General features: G+C 45.7%; 1 protein-coding gene across 1 annotated transcript in view; it reads left to right on the top strand.

The window, feature by feature from the left end:
- Positions 1-22,221, top strand: part of LOC124790933 (glutamate receptor ionotropic, kainate 5-like) — a 173,461-nt gene that overhangs the window by 142,560 nt on the left and 8,680 nt on the right. The window contains exons 7-9 of the mRNA XM_047257824.1: positions 16,454-16,662; positions 18,065-18,339; positions 21,607-21,810. Coding sequence (XP_047113780.1) covers positions 16,454-16,662; positions 18,065-18,339; positions 21,607-21,810 — 688 coding nt within the window. The remainder of the gene's footprint in view (positions 1-16,453; positions 16,663-18,064; positions 18,340-21,606; positions 21,811-22,221) is intronic.

A 22,221-nucleotide genomic window follows, 5' to 3' on the forward strand; every position in this document is an offset into this window, starting at 1 on the left:
TCGTAATATTCCCATTACATCCCGAGATATTGAGACGCGAAGTTAACGCTTGAAACACCCGACATGCGCTGCTAGCGCACGTCCTGAGGCTCAGGCGTGAACCCCATGCTGCCCGTAATCGCGATGTGATTGCCATGTGTAATCACACCTCCATACTTATCAAGAGGGACACTTACTTGTCAATCACATCGCGATTACGGGCAGCATGGAGTGCACGCCTGAGCCTCAGGACGTGCGCTAGCAGCGCATGTCGGGTGTTTCAGGCGTCAACTTCGCGTCTCAATATCTCGGGATGTAATGGGAATATTACGATGCAATCAACGCCATTGTGTATGTGCTTTGTCATACTATGAATTGCTGAAGAAAAAATTTAGGAGGTCCATTTAAAAAAAAAACATAAGTTTGTGTTAAAAAACACATATGCTTTCGTTTTAGAATGTTTCCAAATATGTACATTCATGGGCCCCAGCCCTACATTGATACCGGTGAAAGTCATTTTCCAATAGCTGTTATTGTTCCAGAGATAATTTGGGTGGACGAGATAGCTGGGACACCCTGTATGTCTGTGCGTCGCCACTTTAACCGTGAAGCGGCTGCAGCCGAGTGGTGGGGGCACGGTAGCTCAGCGTGTTCCGTTAGAGCGTTAGCTTTCCTTTCTAATAAAAGAACTGAGCGAACGGACCATCGAACAAACTGAACGGGTATAATCGGACGTCCGCCCTGAACAAATTCAACGAATAGGTCAGACCAAATTTAAAAAAAAGAAAAAAGAAAAGAAAGTGGTTGGCGTTCAAGCCGCTGGATCGCTGAATCGAATTCCGTTCGTCAGTTCTTCTTTTTTATTTTCAACACAGTCATCTTCTCTATTATATATATTACAATTGATATAATGGGGAAAACACGTGTAATCGGAAGAACTTTATTAAATTTACAATGTTATTTGACAGTCTACTAATTTTTATTATCACAAATAATGTAATTTTCATATCTATCGACTAGTAAACGGCCAAACGCATGAAGTGATACTAAAAATGTATGCTTGTCCGTGATTTGAGAAACCCCTTATACTTGGGAGGAGCCCGAAACGACTTGTTACCTCCAAGTTTTGACCGGCACAGACGGCTTTCGAAAGTTGTACAATTAATCGTCGCTTTCGACTTTACGAGTACAAGTTGGAGGATGGTATTTTTCGTAAAAACATGGAAAACATGAAGTTAAACGGCACCAGCTGAATTGAATAAATGCTATGTTTCCGCACACGCAAGGTTCAAAAATGGTTCAAATGGCTCTGAGCACTATGGGACTTAACTTCTGAGGTCATCAGTCCCCTAGAACTTAGAACTACTTAAACCTAACTAACCTAAGGCCACCACACACATCCATGCCCGAGGCAGGATTCGAACCTGCGACCGTAGCGGCCGCGCGGTCCCAGACTGTAGCGCCCAGAACCGCTCGGTCACTCCGGCCGGCCGCATACGCAAGGTCTTTTGACGTTTTCCGTGGAAAAACAAAACTCGTTAACATTTTCAAAAACCTCTCTTTCAGACGATAGGTTGGAAGCAAACCGTGCATAACGCAGTATTTCCTTAAAAATCGGCGCTGATAATTGGTTATGCAGTATCGAGTGTATTTTAATAGCGTGTTCGAAGAAGTCATTTCTCTTTCGATTAAATATGAACAGTTTGGAAGACACGGACAAGCATGCACTTTCAGTATCACTTTATGCGTTTGGTCTTTTACTAGTCGATAGTTATGAATATTGTATTGTTCGTGATAATAAAAATTAGTAGACTGCCAAATAGCATTGTAAATTTAATTGAAGTCCATCCGATTACACGTATTTTTCCCATTATGTCAATTGTAATATAAATAGTAAAGAAAACGACTGCGTTGAAAATAAAAAAAAACTGACGAACGGAACTCGATCCAGCGATCTAGCGGCTTGAACGCCAACCACCTAAAAAAAGAAAAAAGAATTGTTCTATATTGTTCGCTGAATTTGTTCAGGGCGGACGTCCGATGACACCCGTTCAGTTTTTTCGTTCATCCGTTCGCTCAGCTTTTTTATTAGAAAGGAAAGCCAACTCTCTGACCGAACACGCTGAGCTACCGCGCCGGCACCACTCGGCTGTAGCCGCTTTATGGTTGAAATGGCCATGCACAGATATATATTTGACGGCCGAAATTATCTTGCGATTTTCTCAGTAACGCTTGAGAAGTACGCGCTACTGCTTACACATTTTGTTGTCCTCATGGATTACTACGAGTGTACGAAGTTTACAGTATATCCGCGTTCCAAACGTCGTGGCCTCCCCTTGTCAATAAAACCTTAAACTTTGGTAAGGATGAATAATATTTGAAACTGGTGGTAATTATATGCTGACGGGAAAAAATCGCCACACCAAAAAAAATTAATGAAGAGTAATGGAACTTCCTGGCAGATTAAAACTGTGTGCCGGGCCGAGACTCGAACTCGGGAACCTTTGCCTTTCGTGGGCAAGTGCTCTGCCATCTGAGCTACCCAAGCACGTTCTCACAGCTTTAATATCATATCAGCGCACACTCCGCTGCAGAGTGAAAATCTCATTCTGGAAACATCCCCCTGGCTGTGGCTAAGGCATGTCTCCGCAGTGTCCATTCTTGCAGGAGTGCTAGTTCTGCAATGTCCGCAGGAGAAGTTTGGAAGGTAGGAGACGAGATACTAGCAGAACTAAAGCTGTGAGGATGGGGCGTGAGTAGTGCTTGGGTAGCTCAGATGGCAGAGCACTTGCCCGCGAAAGGCAAAGGTCCCGAGTTAGTCTCTGCCCGGCACACAGTATTAATCTGCCAGGAAGTTTCATGTAAGTGCACACTCCGCTGCAGAGTGAAAATCTCATTCAATGGTAATGGAGTTTCGGGATTACATTTGTCAGATAACATATTTAAGTGATTAACATTGCAAGACCGCAGCTTAATGTCCGCGCGAGAAAATCCATTGCAGATGTGAAATACTGGTACATTTATAGCCTGTGTAACCGCCAGAATGTTGAACGCAAGCATGCAAATGTGCATTATCCTGTTGGAAAACTGCCCCTGGAATGCTGCTAACGAACGGCGGCACAACAGGTCTAATCACCAGAACGACGTACAAAGTTGCAGTCATGGTTAGGGGAATACTACGCGAGTGCTCCTGCTGTCGTAAGAAATCGCACCCCGAGACCATAATTCCAGGTGTAGATCCAGTGTGTCCAGCACGATGACGGAGTGGTTGCAGGCCTTCAACTGACCCCTTTCTAACAACACACGGCCGTCACTGGCACCGAGACGGAACCAGCTTTCGTCAGAGAACGCAACAGACTTCCATCCTGCCCTCCAATGAGCTCTCGCTTGACACCAATGAAGTCGCAAATGGCGGTAGTTTGGGGTCAGTGGAATGCACACCGCAGGGCGTCTGGCTCTGAGATGTCCTTGAAGCAACCGATGTGTAACAGTTCGTTGCGTCCCTGTGGTGCCAACTGCTGCTCAGACTGCTGGTGCAGATGCAGTTCGACGTGCCAGAGCCGTACAATGGTCTTCCCTCTCGGTGGTGCCAAGCGGCGGTCCGGTGCCCGGTCTTCTAGCGACCGCACATTCCCCTGATCACTGCTGTTTGCCACCGTGTGCAGTGCCTACATTCCTGCCAAGTCTTCCTGCAGTATCGCAGAAGAAACATCCAGTTTCTTGTAGCCCTGTTACACCAACTCGTTCAAACTCAGTGAGGTGTTGATAACGGCGTCTTTGTCACTGTAATGGCATACTAGACTAACATAAACTTACCACGTCCAATCTCAAAGGTAACTAACGCTCACGGGAGTTTCAGCATGTATTTAAAGCAAACCTGATTTGCATCCCCATAGCAACACTCTTATGCGACTGGCGCGAAATCTGAATAGATATCATCTTTCAGATGCACACTCACGGCCATAAATTAATGATAATTGCAGAATGTTGTGCCACACAACGTGGCACTACACAAAACTGGCGCTAATAGCTTAGGCACATAGGGAACACACACTTCACAGATCTTTAAGTCCACGGTATTGGTGATAGGTTGCGAAAACCGTCCCGAAACACATATGCTACAAAACGCCACTGTTTCCTGCGCATGTTCCCCGACATCAATATGGGATATGACCACAATGCACACGTACACAGGCCGCGGAATGGGTTGGCATACTGTGGACCAGGTGGTCGAGCAGCTGCTGGGATATAGCCTCCCATTCTTGCACCAGTGACTGTCGGAGCTCCTGAAGTGTCGTAGGGGTTTGAAGACATGCAGCTATACGACGACCGAGAGCATCCCAGACGTGCTGGAGAACGGTCAGGCCACTCCATTCGCTTGATATCGTTTCGAGGTACTCCTCCACGATGGCAGCTCGGTGGGGCCGTGCGCTATCATCCGTCAGGAGAAAGGTGGGACCCACTGCACCCCTGAAAAGGCGGACATACTAGTGCAAAATGACGTCCCGATACACCTGACCTGTTACAGTTCCTCTGTCAAAGACGTGCAGGGGTGTACATACACCAATCATAATCCCAACCATCAAACCATCAAACCGCGACCTCCATACAGGTCCCTTTCAAAAAGGACGTTAAGGGGCTGGTATCTGGTTCCTGGTTCACGCCAGATGAAAACCGAGCGAGAATCACTGTTCAGACTATACCTGGACTCGTCTGTGAACATAACCTGGGACTACTGTTCCAATGACCATGTACTGTGTTCTTGACACCACGCTTTACGGGCTCTCCTGTGACCAGGAGTCAGTGGAATGCACCTTGCAGGTCTCTGGGCGAATAAGCCATGTCTGTTCAGTCGTCTTTAGACTGAGTGTCTGGAGACAACTGTTCCAGTGGCTGCGGTCAGGTCCCGAGCAAGGCCTCCTGCAGTACTTCGTGGCCGTATGTGGGCACTGATGGTGAGATATCGGTCTTCGTGTGGTGTTGTACACTGTGGACGTCCCGTGCTGTAGCGCCTGGACACGTTTCTTGTCTGCTGGAATCGCTGCCATAATCTTGGGATCACACTTTGTGGCACACGGAGGGCCCGTGCTACGATCTGCTGTGTTTGACCAGCCTCCAGGCGCCCTAGTATTCTACCCCTCATAACGTCATCAATATGTGACCTTTGAGCCATTTTCAACACACAGTCGCCATTGGCACGTCTGTAAACGTCTCCACACTTAACTCGTTGCACCATACTCTGACATGCGCCAACACACCTCTGCGTATGTGGACTGCTGCCAGCGCCACCGTGCGACGACAGCAGGTCAAATGCACCGCATGGTCATACGCCGAGGTGATTTAAACCCGCAAACCACCCACCAGAGCGTTGGTTCACCATGTATCAGCATTATCCTTAATTTATGAGCATGAGTGTCTTATCACGCCAACCAGCTTTCGTTTGCGACACGCAACTCCTTGTAGGCGCTGCGATTTCTCTTTCAATTGTTGTAATGATGATGAACGCATCAAAGGTGAGCCCATTGAGGTTGGTGGTGATGGCGATTGGTACGGTCATCAGGAAGATCGATGACCAGATAAAGAGGTTGGAGGGATAGTTTGTGAATAAGGACTTGATTAAGATGTTAAGTCAGACTGCATTATGTAACCTATGTAAGGGTAGGCGGAATGTGGTTTTAATTCAGATAAATAGGAATTGAAGGACATATAACAAAGAAATTAATAAGAGGCGGTACCGATCCCCAACGGCACACAAAACAGGCCTCAACACTTTACGGAAGCAACGAAAAATCTAACAAAACTCAAATTCTCCAAAATTCGCTAAGTTTTATACAAGTTGGAAATTTAGCGCGAAATTCAAGACGAATTACTATTAAGAGCTTCCACAACTAAAGTATATCTCGAAATCAGGCAGAAAACCCAGTGAGATTCTGGTCGTATGTAAAGTATACCAGCAGCAAGTCGCAATCAGTACCTTCACTTCGCGATAACAGTGGTGATGTTATGACGACACAGCTACTAAACACGCTTTTCCGGAATTCCTTCACTAAAGAAGAAAAAATAACTATTCCAGAATTCAAATCAAGAACAACTTCCAGCATCGGTATCTTAGAAGTATATATCGCGGTGTAGCGAAGCATCTTAAATCATTTATTAAGGGCAAGGCCTCCGATCGAGATTGAATACCAGTTACGTTCGTTACGTACTACGCTAATATAATAGCTCCATACTTGACAGTCATATACAACCGCTCACTCGTCAACACATCCGTACATACCTTAAGACTGAAAAGCTGCACGGGTGACACCAGTACCAAATAATGGAAATACGAGTAATCCACTAAATTACAGACCCATATCAGTAACCACTGAATTGTAGACCCATATCGCTAACGTTGATTTGCAGTAGCATTTTGTAACATATACTGCGATCGAACATTATGTAGTACCTCGAAGAAAATGATTTATTGACAAATAGCCAACACAGATTCAGAAAATAATGTTCTTCTGAAACACAACTAGCTCTTTATTTTCACGAAGTAATAAGTGCTATCGATAGGGAATGTCAAACTGAGTTCATATTTTTAGATTTCCAGAAGACTTTTGACACCATGCCTCGCAAGCGACTTCTAATCAAATTGCGTGCATGTGGACTATCGCCTCAATTCTGCGACTGGATTCGTGATTTTTTGCCTGAAAGATCACGTTCGTAGTAAATGACGAATAGTCGTGGAGTGAAACAGAAATAATATCATACGTTCCCCAAACAAGTGTTACATAGGACGTATGCTGCTCCTGATCTACATAAACAATTTGGGAGGTAATCTAAGCTGCCCTCTAGTAAACTCACCAGATGAACAAAATGAACTGCAGAATGATTGAGACAAGACTTCTGTATGGTGCGAAAAGTCGAATTGTTTCTTCGTGGTTCTTGTACATGTTGTATATAACCCGTTTCTCCTTATAGCTTACCCATATTTTTCTCAGATTTTAGAACATCTTGCACCATTTTATACTGTCGAACTCTTTCTTAACTGTTTGTAAAACTTCACAATCTACGTGGTATGTGTGGTGTCATGAGAGACTCTGGACATGGACTGAAGTAGATTCAACATTTTTTGAACATCTTTTAACTGGAAAATACCCATATGTTGCATATTCTTACGTTCTACATACTGTTCAGAAAAAAAGAAAGATGACCCTCCTGGAAAAACTTGAAATCAATAAATATATGACCCAGGATGCTAACTTAGCATTAAAAGACCAAACCAGATTTCCTTCTTCTCCTCTGTAAAATTTACTTACTCAAATACTGACGCAGTTTTTGGTTTAGTCGCATGTACATATTTCTACATGAAATAATAATGCAATACTTTCCATTATAAACACGCTAGATGTCATCTCTTATGTATCTTTTGCATCCTCTGTACAAGTTTGTTTGTTTGTTTTTTTTTTGGTAAGCCGCACGTCATTTTTATCTTGTGTTTGGCACATTCAGTTATCACCCGAAGATTTCCATTGAAGCGAAGAGCTAGTTCATAACCAAATAAATACAATTTTTTGGGAAAGATTTACCTATTTAATATGATTTAATATGATATGTTATGGTAAACATCTACGGAAAAATTCAGTTAAAAATAGTACATCATTTGAGTATAAAAATATATACAAAGCAAACAACTGCCGCGCAGGGTAGCCCTGCGGTCTGGGGTGCATTGCCGCGGTGCGCGCGGCTGCCCCCGTCGGAGGTTCGAGTCCTCCCTCGGGCATAGGTTTGTGTGTGTGTGTGTGTGTGTGTGTGTGTGTGTGTGTGTGTGTGTGTGTGTGCGTGTGTGTTGTCCTTAGCGTAACTTAGTTTAAGCAGTGTGTAAGGCTAAGGACCGATGAATTCAGCAGTTTGGTCCCATAGGAAATTACCACAAATTTCCAAAATAAAATCAAACAACTCACATTAAAACAATATCTAGGATAGAGGGAATACCTGTCATTCAATACTACTATTTAGTGACACAGTTTATTTCAACAAACGGAGGTACAGTGGTATGATTGTAACGGAGCATTATTTGAAATAGATTATTAAGCTAATAAAACCACTTTCCTGGAATTTTTGTTGGCATAAATGTCAATTGCATCATAAAATAACTGAGAATGCAGTGTGAGACGAAGAATATTTATTACTCTTTTCAGTGTGTTAAACGATCGCTCAGGCTGAGCCACACATACAGAGAGGGAACAAAATGTTCTGAAAGTAAAGCTGACGTTTGAGAAAATGTTGCTAAACTTTTATTGAAGAATTGGATTTAGAAGTTGAAGTGCAGTCAGTTACCATAGCTGGCACATTGAATTGTTTTCAGATTACTCTTTTTTTCACTTTATTATCTTTCGGTAAGACCACTGCGTTGGGGAAATTGATTACCCTAACAGCAGGAATATATAGCTAACTTGTCAGCAATATGTCGATGAAGGTAATGGAACAAATCGGCACAGAGCAAAGGAGTGGCTGTTTTTCCGCCTTGCTTTGTTCCGTTGTACAGCAGAAAGCTCAATAATATGCATAGGTGAATGACGCAAGTGAAGGAATAGAGTGCCAAGTATATCCTTTTTTCTTAACTTTCTAAGACAGTTTTTTTCTCTCCATAAATTGTAACTTCTGTTACTGAAAGTCCTCTTTCACTCATTGCTTTGACCTGGTTTACCTAAATCGTTTACGGCAAATGCCGGGATGGTTCCATTGAGAAGATCATGTCCAATTTCCGTCCCCAATCAGATCTTACGTTCCGTCTCTAATAATTTCGTCGTTGACTGTACGTTAAACCATAATCTTCCTGTTCTACAAAATTTCGGTAGAACTGCCAGATGTCTGCAACTTCCTGGTACGATATTACGGACCAGAGTTTTCTGGCCATCTTCAGGTGAATACTGACGAGCAATACGCTAAGCTCCTCTATTGTAAATATAAATGTCGTGTGACTAGGGCCCGCCGGCCGAAGTGGCCGTGCGGTTAAAGGCGCTGCAGTCTGGAACCGCAAGACCGCTACGGTCGCAGGTTCGAATCCTGCCTCGGGCATGGATGTTTGTGATGTCCTTAGGTTAGTTAGGTTTAACTAGTTCTAAGTTCTAGGGGACTAATGACCTCAGCAGTTGAGTCCCGTAGTGCTCAGAGCCATTTGAACCATTTGACTAGGGCCTCCCGTCGGGTAGACCGTTCGCCGGGTGCAAGTCTTTCGATTTGACGCCACTTCGGCGATTTGCGCGTCGATGGGGATGAAATGATGATGATTAGGACAACACAACACCCAGTCCCTGAGCGGAGAAAATCTCCGACCCAGCCGGGAATCGAACGCGGGCCCTTAGCATTGACATTCTGTCGCGCTGACCTCTCAGCTACCGGGGGAGGACAGCTCCCCTATTGAAAATCCCATTAGCACTGCGCATACTTTGAAGCGCGTGCGGTTCTGCTATAAGCCTGTGCGCTGCTATCCGTGGTGAAAGCTCGCCTCTTCGATATCAAAACGATTGTGTCCGCTGAATGGACTGCCCAAGATCCATAAAGGAAGTGGACCTTTACGTCCTACAGTAAGCTAATGAAGCAGCCACCGATGATTTGGCCAAATGGTTCCAATGGCTCTGAGCACTATGGGACTTAACATCTATGGTCATCAGTCCCCTAGAACTACTTAAACCTATCTAACCAAAGGACATCACACAACACCCAGTCATCACGAGGCAGAGAAAATCCCTGACCCCGCCGAGAATCGAACCCGGGAACCCGGGCGCGGGAAGCGAGAACGCTACCGCACGACCACGAGCTGCATTTGGCCAAATACTTGGCATCTTTACTCAGCTACATTGTAGGCAACTGTCCGCATCATATAAGAAATTCGAGTGATTTTATCTGAAGATTCCAGTCGCTTAACCTAGAGAGCAGTGATTTGTTGATCAGTTTTGACGTATCCAGAATGAGATTTTCACTCTGCAGCGGAGTGTGCGCTGATATGAAACTTCCTGGCAGATTAAAACTGTGTGCCCGACCGAGACTCGAACTCGGGACCTTTGCCTTTCGCGGGCAAGTGCTCTACCAACTGAGCTACCGAAGCACGACTCACGCCCGGTACTCACAGCTTTACTTCTGCCAGTACCTCGTCTCCTACCTTCCAAACTTTACAGAAGCTCTCCTGCGAACCTTGCAGAACTAGCACTCCTGAAAGAAAGGATATTGCGGAGACATGGCTTAGCCACAGCCTGGGGGATGTTTCCAGAATGCAGAGTGAAAATCTCATTCTGGAAACATCCCCCAGGCTGTGGCTAAGCCATGTCTCCGCAATATCCTTTCTTTCAGGAGTGCTAGTTCTGCAAGGTTCGCAGGAGAGCTTCTGTAAAGTTTGGAAGGTAGGAGACGAGGTACTGGCAGAAGTAAAGCTGTGAGTACCGGGCGTGAGTCGTGCTTCGGTAGCTCAGTTGGTAGAGCACTTGCCCGCGAAAGGCAAAGGTCCCGAGTTCGAGTCTCGGTCGGGCACACAGTTTTAATCTGCCAGGAAGTTTCAGTTTTGACGTAGTTTCGCTTTTTACAAATGTGCCTTTCGTGGACTCATTACACCTCAATGGCAATAGGTTTTTGGCTGACATTTCAGCGTTGTTTGAGCATATTCCCTCCTCGACGTAATTTTTGTTCAACAATTAGTTTTTTAACAATCTGGCGGTGTCTCCCCTGGTGGTCAATATTGTTGTGGGGGAATACGAGGAGAGAGCACTCATCTCAGCTCTTTTAAAGCCAACACTATTTTGGTGGTACGTTGATGACACTTTTATAGTTTGGCCTCATGGTTTGGACAGTCTCTGAGAGTTAACATCTGAACTCCACACATGTAAAAATACAATTTACTACGGAAGTGGAGAAAGATGGTTTCTTGTCGTTTTCGGAGGTCTTGACGCGACGTAAGACCGATGGCTCAATTGGGCATTCACTCATACTAACCTCTATTTACAGTCTACTAGTTGCCCCCACCCTGCACAAACGATGGGCACTCAAAAGACCTTGATCCACCGAGCCCATACCATCTCAGAAGCCGATAGCGGGCAGACAGAACTGGAACACCTGAAAACTGTGTTCCTAAACAGCGGATATTCGTCTCGGCAGCTACAGAGAGCGCTACAGACGTACAAGCTACAGAACAAGGAATAAAATGAAGCCTTAAAAACGACTGCTTGCCTACTACATACTATAAATGTTTCGGCTAAAATAGGCAGAATATTAAGAAGACATAAATTTAAAGTAATCTCTCGACCTCCTTCCAAAATTCCGACGCTTTTGGGATCTATTAAAGATGGCTTAGAGTTGGGCATAGCCGGCGTTTACAGGGTTCCGTGTGGATGCGGCAAATCTTGCACAAAGCAAACGACGCGCAGTGTGGAGGATCGCATTATAGAACATCAGGAGGCTGCTCGCTTTCTCCAAGCAATTAAGTCCGCTATCGCTGAACACTGTATTTCCACTGGTCATTCTATGGCATATAATGAAACAAAAATTGTGAACCATAGTCAAACTTTTAGAGCTCAATCAGCAATGAATCAGTGGAAATACGACTGTCTCACACCCTTATGAATCAATCATGACGGCGGTGTCCAGTCAAATTCTGCATGGGACACTACTGCAGGAAAGCTGCGTGCTCTGTGTAATCGACGTAGTCCTGCGATCTTACCGTGCGAAACAATCGATCGTTTTGCTGTCGAAGAGGCGAGCTTTCACCACGAAGCCGGCCGTGGTGGCCGAGCGGTTCTAGGCGCTTCAGTCCGGAACCGCGCGAGTGCTACGGTCGCAGGTTCGAATCCTGTCTCGGGCATGGACGTGTGTGATGTCCTTAGGTTGGTTAGGTTTAAGTAGTTCTAAGTTCTAGGGGACTGATGACCTCAGAAGTTAAGTCCCATAGTGCTCAGAACTATTTTTCACCACGGAAGGTACGTAGAGCAGCGCACAGACTTACAACAGAAGCGCATGTGCTCAAGCAACGCATGTCCCGGCGGGATCTTAAATAGAGGAGCTTAGAGTCTTCTTGCTCGTCAGTATTCACCTGAAGACAGACACAAGTCTCTGCGCCGAAATACCGTACCAGCAAGTTACATGCATCCGGCAGTTCTCCCGAAATTTTATAGAACAGTCTTTACGCCGGGAAAGTTTTAAATTTCAGGTAATCTCACTTCCTTCCTTCTCCCACGGTCAGGAAAAGATTACGAACGTCCGCGCTTAAAAAGAAACAGTCAAATTGTATATAGGATATGATCATAAATGTCCCCATTTTGATGCGGAATTGATCACTAGATGTCACTACAGGCAATCCTTTCAGTATGAAAGGAGATGGGGAGTATTGTATTTCCAGCAGAACAGCAGTAACAGCAGGATGGTCGGTCAGAACACCTCAGTGACTTCGAAAGTTGACCTGTTTTTTCATTGGACGTCACATGGGCAACAAATCCATCTGGGACGTTACAACCATTCTAAAGATGCCCAAGGAGACTGTCGGTAATCTGACTGTGAAGTGTAAAGCGCGGGAACAACCACAGCTAAAGCATCACCTGCCAGTCGTGATATACTGACCGACAGGGATCCTCGAGCATTGCAAACTGTGGCTATAAAAATCAGATGAAGTCAGTAGAAAGACTCACAGGTTACAGAATGCTGCCAGTAGTCCAGCTAGCACAGTAACTGCGCGTAAAGGGTTAAAAACAGTAGTATAAAATGATCGAGCAAGTCGTAATAAGCCACACATTTCTGTAGGCAGTGCTAAAAACGACGGTTATGGTGGTGTAAAGAGAAAAGCCACTGGACCGTGTGGCAGTCCGATGAAAGTGTTTGCTGAAGAACATCATCTTTACGCCAGTGACTGTTTTAAGTTTTTATTACACTACTGCAATTTCGGCCTTAGGCCATTATCAAGTGCTGATATTATGGCTTTGATAATGACATAAGACCGAAATTGTAATAGTGTAATAAAAACTCATAGCACGCGCTGGCGTAAAGATGATGTCCTTCAAAAAATCTTTTATGAGTGTGAATCCCGGCTACAGAAAGTGTTTGTGTTCAGCGAATGCCTCTGTAAGAGTGGTTATCAATCTGGGGATAATTACCCCCTGGAGGGTAAAATGTAATTTTCTGAGGGTAAAAACAAAAGGATTCAACTGTATTTGAATGATTTTTAAAAGCTCAGCACTATTATCACTATTTTGTATGACTGTAATACTGATTATATAAGTTACCTGATAATTACCTTTTTTCCAAATGCGTGAATTAGCCTGTAACACAGTTTGGTGGAGGTTCTTGTTGTGAAACGAATGTATGAACAACATCTTCCTGACACAGTCCGTGTACTACACACACACTTTGTACCATGCATCTACGACAGTGAAATTGAAACACATATATCACATGGAGCATGCTTAAATAGCGCATGGAAATACCTTCCCCGCGTTGTAGGTAGTTCCAACAACGCATAGGAATTTGCTTCATTATTTACTCCACAAAATTAAACTGACACACAACACAAGACAGACTACTGTACTACACTGCTGTGGGGCCCGTACTGTTATTACTATTATTATTATTATTATTATTATTATTATTATTAGTGGCGGTGGTCAGACACAAAACATTGCCAGGCTCAAGTCTTCCAGTTTCCGCCAATCACGTGATTTCCAAATAGTAGGTCAAAGCATAGTAGGCACCTTTTCATGTGGTTGATATTAGGTTGTGTACAGGGGGTGAGCGAAGCAACTGTCGCTAAGGAGAGGGCCTGTGTAGGGGAAGCTTGTCTCGTAACAACTGTCTGCCCTCTGTCTGCTCCTGAGATTAGCTTCTTTTCTTTCTTTCTTTCTCGGGTCTTTGTCCCGCTCCAACGCAGGGTCGGCTTTGTTTTGACGGATTTGGCAGTGTTAATTGCAGAGGGTGGCCGGATGGCCTTCCTGCCGACACCGCGAACCCCCCAGGATGGAAGTAGTGTACCCCAGCTGTCTGCGTCTAGTGTAAGTCATGAAATAGTGCGAACGTTTTCAAATGTCTGTGAGTCGTGTAACTGAGGCAGAACTTGGGGACCAGCCCGGTATTCACATAGCGGGATGTCGAAATCCGCCTAAAAACCACATCCAGGCTGGCCGGCATACCGGCCCTCGTCGTTAATCCGCAGGGCTTATTCTGTCTGGGGCCGGCGCGCCTATCCGAGTTCAGGAAGCAGCGCATTAGCGCTCTCGGCTACCCTGGCGGGTCGTTCCTGAGATTAGCTTCATCATTCTATAAGTAGGTTGTTGGAAATAAACAGTACCAGTCATCTCATTTATTCATCAGCTCCATTTAAATAAACATCTGGAAAAACTAAATACATACCTTTCGTAATTTTAAAAATGACTGTGTTGAAAGAAAATTCTTTTTTATTTTTAAAATTAAGTTAGGCGCTAATGTTGATGATAGTGGGGGGGAGGGGTTGGGGGGGGGGGAGAAGGGAGGTAAGGCACTAGCTAATTTCTGATTGCACTTGGGGGAGGGAGGGGAGGGGGGGGGGGCTAATGGTCTCAGAAGCGTTGAGAACCACTGTCCTAGAACGTTAGTTGCTATCATGTGTAGTGTCAACGCTGAACTAGGGAGGAAGTGGTGTTACGGTATGCTGGTGTTTTTAGTGGTTAGAGTGTCATCCGCTTATTCCGCTAAAGAAAGCACTGAATACGGAAGGATATGAACACGGTTTACAAAATTTTGTATTAAGTACAATAGAGGAACAGTTCGTAGTCGGTGATTGTATTAGCATAGCTATGCACGCTGTCATAAAGCAGCATCTGTGAGGCAATGGTGTGTGGACAATAACATTCCTGAAGTGAACTGGCCTGCCCAGAGCCACGACCTCAACCCAATGAGGCATCTTCGGGATTAGTTATAATGTCGAATTCGCTCCAGACCCCAGTGTACATCACTCCTTTCGCTGATTTTCGCTCATGAGGAAGAATGGGCTACCATTCCATCGCAGATATTAAGATGCCTCAGTGAGAGAATGGACTGCCATTCCTCAACAGATTTTAAGACGCCTCAATGAGTGTACCCCAGCAGAGTTACACCGTAAAGACGAAGCGTGGACACATCCCATGTTAACGTCCACAAATAGGTGTCCGGATAATTTTGATTAGACAGCTATAATTGGACAACCTGCATCGCCTAACTTTGTTCTCTTATTCCCTCGCTTAGTGTGTTTCACCCATTAGCCTCCGAATCAGGAGAACGTTACTGCGGGTTCTTATTGTTACTGATCCTTCACGTACTCCAAAGGCATTCCCTTTAATTTTGACGAGCGAGAGATTTGCTACCTGCCACGCTGGCTTACTGGTTTCATTGGTTCACTACTCCTCGAATTCCTGCTAATTTTGACGAAGGTTGCTTGCAGACTTCTCTCCTTGCCAACAAAAATCTCTACGGATACTAGACGGGTTGTAGTGTTGAGATATCGGGACGTTTCGACGAGTGTAGTACCCAGCACCTTCACGCAAAATGGAAAAAAAATGGCTCTGAGCACTATGAGACTCAACATCTGAGGTCATCAGTCCCCTAGAACTTAAAACTACTTAAACCTAAATAACCTAAGGACATCACACACATCCATGCCCGAGGCAGGATTCGAATCTGCGACCGTAGCAGTCGCGCGGTTCCAGACTGTAGCGCCTAGAACCGCTCTGCCACACCAGCCGGCCAAAGTGGAAAGATATTGCGTATGTCACATCTGGAAACGCAAAGGCTTATCATCAGTAGAATATAACACGAAAGTCTACATTCAGAGGCAACGGCCTTGCTGCAGTGGATACACCGGTTCCCCGAAGTTAAGCGCTGTTGGGCGTGGCCAGTACTTGGATGGGTGACCATCCGGGCCGCCATGCGCTGTTGCCATTTTATGGGGTGCACTCAGCCTCGTGATGCCAATTGAGGAACTACTCGACCGAATAGTAGCGGCTCCGGTCACAGAAAACCATCATAACGACCGGGAGAGCGGTGTGCTGACCCCACGCCCCTCCTATCCGCATCCTCAACTGAGGATGACACGGCGGCCGGATGGTGCCGATGGCCCACTTGTGGCCTTTAGACTGAGTGCTTTGCTACATTCAGACATTCTCTCTGTACTTCTCACACTTTGTGAAACAGAGTTCATTTAAGATTATCGTGTGAGACAGAAAAATGGTTTCGTTTTCTGTTTCACCTTAACATCACTTCCAGTTACTTTGAGTCTGAATTGAGCGTTTCCGCCCTTAGTTACGTTAATGTAAAATTCTAGCCCGGAACGCCTCTAGCAGACATCTCATTCGACCCACGTATACCGCGTCGCGGTATTTCACACTTCGTACTCTGAACCAGTGCCGAATATTCTTCTGCAGGCGCCAGTATTTCGGGATGACGCCGTGGCAGTGGGAATCGCGAGAATCCGGCAGCACTGGCTCCGTCTCCTCTTCCACAGGTTCCCCAGCAGAGAGCCGCGGCGTGCCGGGCCGCATCGTGACGCTGTCCCTGCTGGTGACGGTGATGTTCCTGTACACCTCCTACTCGGCCAGCATCGTGGTGCTGCTGCAGTCCACCACCACCTCCATCCGAACGCTCGCCGACCTGCTCTACAGCCCGCTCGGGCTTGGCGTCCACGACATCGTCTACAACAGGCACTTCTTCCCGGTAAGAAGTCGATGAAACCAGTTAGTCAAGTAAACCAGGAGTTTCTGTCAATTTAAGTATTGATGTTTTACGAAATGAATGGCAAAGCATTATAACCACCAGCACAGTATCAAAACTCTACTGGGGATACTTTTTCCGTGAGGTGTTGGTGAAGAATAGCGGCCCATTCCTCCTCAAGAACCAAAACCAGAAAAAGAAGTGACGTAGGACGATAAGGTCTGGACTGAAGTCAACATTCTAACTCATCCCGAAGGTATCCCACGCTCTCCTCACGTATTTCTGAGTTGTAGAATTCTCGGCAGTCCAGGAGGGTCATCTCGTAATGACTCCATGGCCATACTATGGACTACAACAACACTAAAATACTTAGGGAATCTTCCTCCTTCTGGGAGTGCGTGATAAAAACGTCTTTGAAATCAGGGTCCAATATAGTGTAATCAATAAAGATAGTGGCGTACGATAGAGTCGGACGTGGAACCCTGCACTGAGCCTAGAAAAAAAAAAAAAATCTTTCCGAACAGTGAGGTCCGTATCCGACTGCGATAGCGCGTACACTGGAATCGTTCAGAGCCGCGGGCAGCTACCCCGACCACCGCCACCGTCCAACTTGGCCGCCTCGAGGATAGCATTAGGAGCGGAGTGGTGGAGGGGCTAACGGCCAGCATACATAGATCGCCGACAGGAGTGGAGTAGCGGTCATTAGGAACCACCTGAAGATGGCAATAAGTTTTTTTTTTTTTTTTTTTTTTTGCCGAATTATTGTCGTGTAATAGCAGACTAGCACTGGCAATAAGGGAATTCCTGGCCAGGAGAAGTCTACTAGTGTCAAACCTAACTCTTAATTTGAGGAAGAAATTTCTGCCAATGTCCGTTTGGAGCACAGCTGGACTGATGTTTACTTTACTATAGCACTTCTGTTTCATTAATACGTCTATGACGATACTGAACATTTACAATATGTATGAATGACTAATTAAATTTGATAATGTATATTACGATGTATTATGGAGTTTTATTAATACTAAGTTGTTTTAATTAAGTAAGTTTACATGTAACACTTGCAGCTTTTAAGCAATACGCTCTGTAAACTGAGACATGCAGGAATTAGTTTATCTCAGGATTACTGAAGTGACTCTCTTCGTTATTTGTGTGTAAGTAAAATATTGCACAAAACTTTTTACGTAAATCCAAAATTCAACAATGGCTTAGTAAACGGCAGAAAAAAGCTATATTAGCCCCAGAGGCGGATGTTCGAACCGCCCATCCACCTCCCATGTGGTTGTTCCCCTGAGCGCACTGTGTTTGTTCCTATCCAAGTGTTAATCCATCAGATCTAAGTAGAAAGGTACGCCTTGATCTGAGACTGTATCCTCACCGTACAAACCACCGTCGTGTGCCGCAGGCGGCAGATGAACCGGTGCGGCGCGCGCTGTACCGGCAGAAGGTGGCGCCCCCGGGCTCCGAACCGCACTTCATGACGCTGGAGGAGGGCGTGCGGCGCATGCGCACCGAGCCGTTCGCCTTCCACTCGGAGCTGAGCCCCGCCTGGCAGCTGGTGCAGGAGACGTTCCGCGAGGAGGAGAAGTGCGGCCTGCAGGCCATCCCCTTCCTGCAGCTCATACACCCCTACATCGCCGTGCAGAAGAACGGCGCCTACAAGGAGATGTTCAAGATAGCGTGAGTGTCGCCGCCGCTCTCAACCAAAATCAATCAAAAAAAAAAAAAAAAACTATTGTGCTTCTGATTATAAATTACCAGACGATTTGGTTCTGAAACTTCCTGGCAGATTAAAACTGTGTGCCGCACACTCCGCTGCAGGGTGAAAATCTCATTCTGGAAACATACCTAAGGCCGTGGCTAAGCCATGTCTCCGCAATATCCTTTCTTTCAGGAGTGCTAGTTCTGCAAGGTTCGCAGGAGAGCTCCTGTAAAGTTTGGAAGGTAGGAGACGAGGTACTGGCAGAAGTGAAGCTGTGAAGACGGGGCGTGAGTCGTACTTGGGTAGCTCAGTTGGTAGAGCACTTGCCCGCGAAGGGCAAAGGTCCAGAGTTCGAGTCTCGATCCGGCACACAGTTTTAATCTGCCAGGAAGTTTCATATCAGCGCATTCTCCGCTACAGAGTGAAAATCTCATTCTGGATTTGGTTCTGTTTTCTCTGACACTGAACTTTTACAAAGATTAGGCAGAAGAAAAGAATATTCTTTCTTTTCTTTTTTCAAATACGTAGTACCTTGGAAGGGGAACGGTGATATGTGTCATCCTACACCACCGACCATCACAGATGAAGTTTTGCGATTGCACCCAGGTGTCGCTGACGTCTTGGCACGAAGTTTCGACTGACAGTGATTCAGTCATCTAGAGGTGAAAATTTTACACTGGAGAATGTTGGTGCATGTTACTAAGTTTATACCAATAGTTTGTGCAGGGGCGTATGTACACGCATCAAAAAAAGTTTTGCATCACTTCGGTCCCGAGAGTTCCAGAACCTCTACAGAAAATTCGAAAATTCGAATAGAGCTCAACATAAACAACACTTATTTTATTGCTCATGAAATCCACACATTGCATGTTGTACCACAATACAGCGAAACCTTCAGAGCTGGTGTCACAGATTGCCGTACACACCGGTACCTCAAATACCCAGTAGCACCTCCTCTTGCATTGATGCGTGCCTATATTCGTCGTGGCATACTGTCCACAAGTTCATCAAGGCACTCTTTGTCCAGATTGTCCCACGCGTCAGCAGCAATTCGGCGTACAACCCTCAGTGTGGTTGGTGGGTCACGTCGTCCATAAACAGCCCTTTTCAATCAGCCCGAGACCTGTCCGATAGGGTTCATGTCTGGAGAACATGCTGGCCATTCTAGACGAGCGATGTCTTTATCCTGAAGGAAGTCATTCACAAGATATGCACGATAGGGGCGCGAATTCTCGTCCATGAAGACGAATGCCTCGCCAATATGCTGCCGATATGGTTGGACTATCGGTCGGAGGATGGATTCACGTATCGTACAGCGGTGTCGGCGTCTTCCATTTCCATCTACATCTACATCTACATACATACTCCGCAGTCCACCATACGGTGCGTGGCGGAGGGTATCTCGTACCACAACTAGTATCTTCTCTCCCTGTTCCACTCCAAAACAGAACGAGGGAAAAATGACTGCCTATATGCCTCTGTACGAGCCCTAATCTCTCTTATCTTATCTTTGCGGTCTTTCCGCGAAATGTAAGTTGGCGGCAGTAAAATTGTACTGCAGTCAGCCTCAAATGCTGGTTCTCTAAATTTCCTCAGTGGCGATTCACGAAAAGAACGCCTCGTTTCCTCTAGAGACTCCCATCCGAGTTCCCGAAGCATTTCCGTAACACTCGCGTGATGATCAAACCTACCAGTAACAAATCTAGCAGCCCGTCTCTGAATTGCTTCTATGTCCTCCCTCAATCCGATCTGACAGGGATCCCAAACGCTCGAGCAGCACTCAAAAATAGGCCGTATTAGTGTTTTATAAGCGGTCTCCTTTACAGATGAACCACATCTTCCCAAAATTCTGCCAATGAACCGAAGACGACTATCCGCCTTCCCCACAACTGCCATTACATGCTTGTCCTACTTCATATCGCTCTGCAATGTTATTCCCAAATATTTAATCGACGTGACTGTGTCAAGCGCTACACTACTAATAGAGTATTCAAACGTTACAGGATTCTTTTTCCTATTCATCTGCATTAATTTACATTTATCTATATTTAGAGTTAGCTGCCATTCCTTACACCAATCAAAAATCCTGTCCAAGTCATCTTGTGTCCTCCTACAGTCACTCAACGACGACACCTTCCCGTACACCACAGCATCATCAGCAAACAGCCGCACATTGCTACCCACCCTATCCAAAAGATCATTTATGTAGATAGGAAACAACAGCGGACCTACCACACTTCCCTGGGGCACTCCAGATGATAACCTCACCTGCGATGAACACTCACCATCGAGGACGACGTACTGGGTTCTATTCCCACTTTGCACAATGTAAAATGCGGTCGCGATCGAACCTCAGTATTGACCGTCTAGACATGGTTGAACTACAGACAAGACGAGCCGTGTACCTCCTTCCCGGTGGAATGACTGGAACTGATCGGCTGTCAGCCCCCTCCGCCTAATGGGCGCTGCTCATGCATGGTTTTTTTATGTCTTTGGGCGCGTTTAGTGACATCTCTGAATAGTCAAAAGGACTGTGTCTGTGATACAGTATCCACAGTTAACGTCTATCTTCAGGAGTTTTGGGAACTAGGGTGATGCAAAACTTTTTTTGATGTGTGTACTTAGGTTATTGCATTATTAGCGCCGTATGTCGAGTTTAGCTCCCTCTTAGAGTACTGCTCCATCTGTGGCGTGCAGTCGCTGCATAATGATGATATTGCTTGTATGCCTTCTGTCAGATTACGGGTCCGATTTAAAATTCAGATGTCAACATAATAACATTAATAGTAACTAGATTTGTCATTAAGTGTAAAACATTACCTTTCCAAAGAAACTAAGGAAGTCGCCAGATCTCATGCCTTATTCAGTTCAAAGCCTCCATCCCGATCAATAGGAACTGCCATCAAACGGTAAATGATGACAGCCAAAACAGTTTATAGATTTATTAAAATTCTTGACCACAGTTTCGGTATACCTAAATATACCTTCATCAGAAGTAAAATACACTAAAATCACACCCTGCAGTGGAGATTCACAAAACAATTGTGCCAAAGGCGTCGTCAGTAGTTAAAACATAATCTCCATTTATACAACATAATTATGGACAGAGGGTCGATGCGAACACAACTTAGCACCAGTGCTTCGCCTCACTTCTCCCGAGCGCTAGTCCAGTGGCTTGAGCAGTGTGCGCCGCACTCGGTCGTGGCGCTCGGCTCGCTGAGACACATGCTGTCCGTGCCCTGCAGGTACCGGCGCATCTGGGAGCGCGGCCTGCAGCACCGCCAGCTGTCCCGGCTGTACACGACGCGGAAGCCGCGCTGCGCCGCGGGCCGCGGCAGCAGCTTCGTGTCGGTGGGCATCGCCGACTGCTACCCCGCGCTGCTCGTGCCCGTCTACGGCGTCGCCTTCGCCTTCGTCGCCCTCTTGCTCGAGATACTATTCCACCGCAGGTACGTTGCGCCTCCTTGAACAAAACTATGTGAATACTTGCGTAGTGATAACAAAACCAGTCACTGTACTTGAATCCAACATTCCTTTTAGTACATGCTAACAGTTTCGACACCAGGTGGTGTCATCTTCAGACCTCAAGCATAACCTGCCATCCGCAACCGCTTACTTGCGCAATGAACAGAATCATATACAGCGGGCCAAAACTGTTGTGGATGGCATGCTATGCTTTAGAGCCTGAAATTGACACCACTTGTTGTCGAAACAGGTATCATGTGCTAAAAAGAATAAAAAGAATAAACGGCGTTGGATTCAAATTCAACCACTAGTTTTGTTATCATTATTCAAGTACTTCACGTCCGGCTGCAGTCCCACTTTGCTTGATGGATTACCAGAGGTATGTGAACACTCGT

Source organism: Schistocerca piceifrons, chromosome 1 (genome assembly GCF_021461385.2).
Source record: "Schistocerca piceifrons isolate TAMUIC-IGC-003096 chromosome 1, iqSchPice1.1, whole genome shotgun sequence".
Taxonomy (NCBI): domain Eukaryota; kingdom Metazoa; phylum Arthropoda; class Insecta; order Orthoptera; family Acrididae; genus Schistocerca; species Schistocerca piceifrons.